Source organism: Sinocyclocheilus anshuiensis, unplaced genomic scaffold (genome assembly GCF_001515605.1).
Source record: "Sinocyclocheilus anshuiensis isolate Anshui unplaced genomic scaffold, SAMN03320099.WGS_v1.1 C32245050, whole genome shotgun sequence".
NCBI classification, from domain to species: Eukaryota; Metazoa; Chordata; class Actinopteri; order Cypriniformes; family Cyprinidae; genus Sinocyclocheilus; species Sinocyclocheilus anshuiensis.
This window is the reverse complement of record NW_015613503.1, coordinates 1-802: the sequence shown is the minus strand read 5'-3', so window position 1 is coordinate 802 and position 802 is coordinate 1. Positions and strand designations below refer to the sequence as shown.

Here is an 802-nt window from a genome sequence, read left to right as displayed (position 1 = left end):
ATGAAGCATTCAGCAATGCCATGGGATATCTGAAAGTGTCTATTTTATACCTATTTAGGAGTCCTTTGCTGAGCACTTGGGATTTCCAATTGGCATTATCAACGGGTGAGTACGGATCAAATAGACCGTTACTTAACCTGAAGACTTGCCATGATGTGTTCATTCATGTCAAATGTGGATCATTAAACACACCGCAGGCCTCCTGCGCTACATGACTCAGACAGCGGAGGTGGACCGTGATGAAGGCATTGACATTATAGACATGCTTTTTTCTTGTCCACCTAGCCCTGACCTGTACCGTGCCTCTGGCAAGTTTGAATTACTGGACCGCATCCTGCCCAAGCTGAAGGCCACCAATCACAGAGTGCTTCTGTTCTGTCAGATGACCTCCCTCATGACCATCATGGAGGATTATTTTGCCTACCGTAACTTCCTCTATCTGCGTCTGGATGGTCAGTAATCAGTGCATTCCTTCTTTAATATTTTCCTGTCCTTTGGGAACTCAGTTCTGGGGAGTTCCAATTTGTGGTCCACCACTTTCTCTTTTAATGAGTGTGACCACACAAATAGGCTGCCCTTTCTCTTTCATTAACATGTGTTTGCTGCTGGATGTGTCCTCCAGGAACTACGAAGTCTGAGGATCGTGCAGCGCTTTTAAAGAAATTCAATGAAGAAGGCTCACAGTATTTCATCTTCCTGCTGAGCACCAGGGCAGGAGGTCTGGGCCTCAACTTGCAAGCTGCAGACACCGTTGTGATCTTTGACAGCGACTGGAACCCCCACCAGGTTTGTGTGAATCACT

General features: G+C 46.5%; 1 protein-coding gene across 1 annotated transcript; it reads left to right on the top strand.

Moving 5' to 3' along the window:
* Window positions 1-58: 58 nt before the first annotated feature.
* On the top strand, window positions 59-786 carry LOC107682470 (probable global transcription activator SNF2L2; the record flags this gene model as incomplete). The annotated part of the gene is made up of 3 exons (XM_016478696.1): window positions 59-105; window positions 286-452; window positions 623-786. Coding segments are annotated over 3 exons (378 nt in total), but the record flags the coding sequence as incomplete, so codon positions are not given.
* Window positions 787-802: the final 16 nt, after the last annotated feature.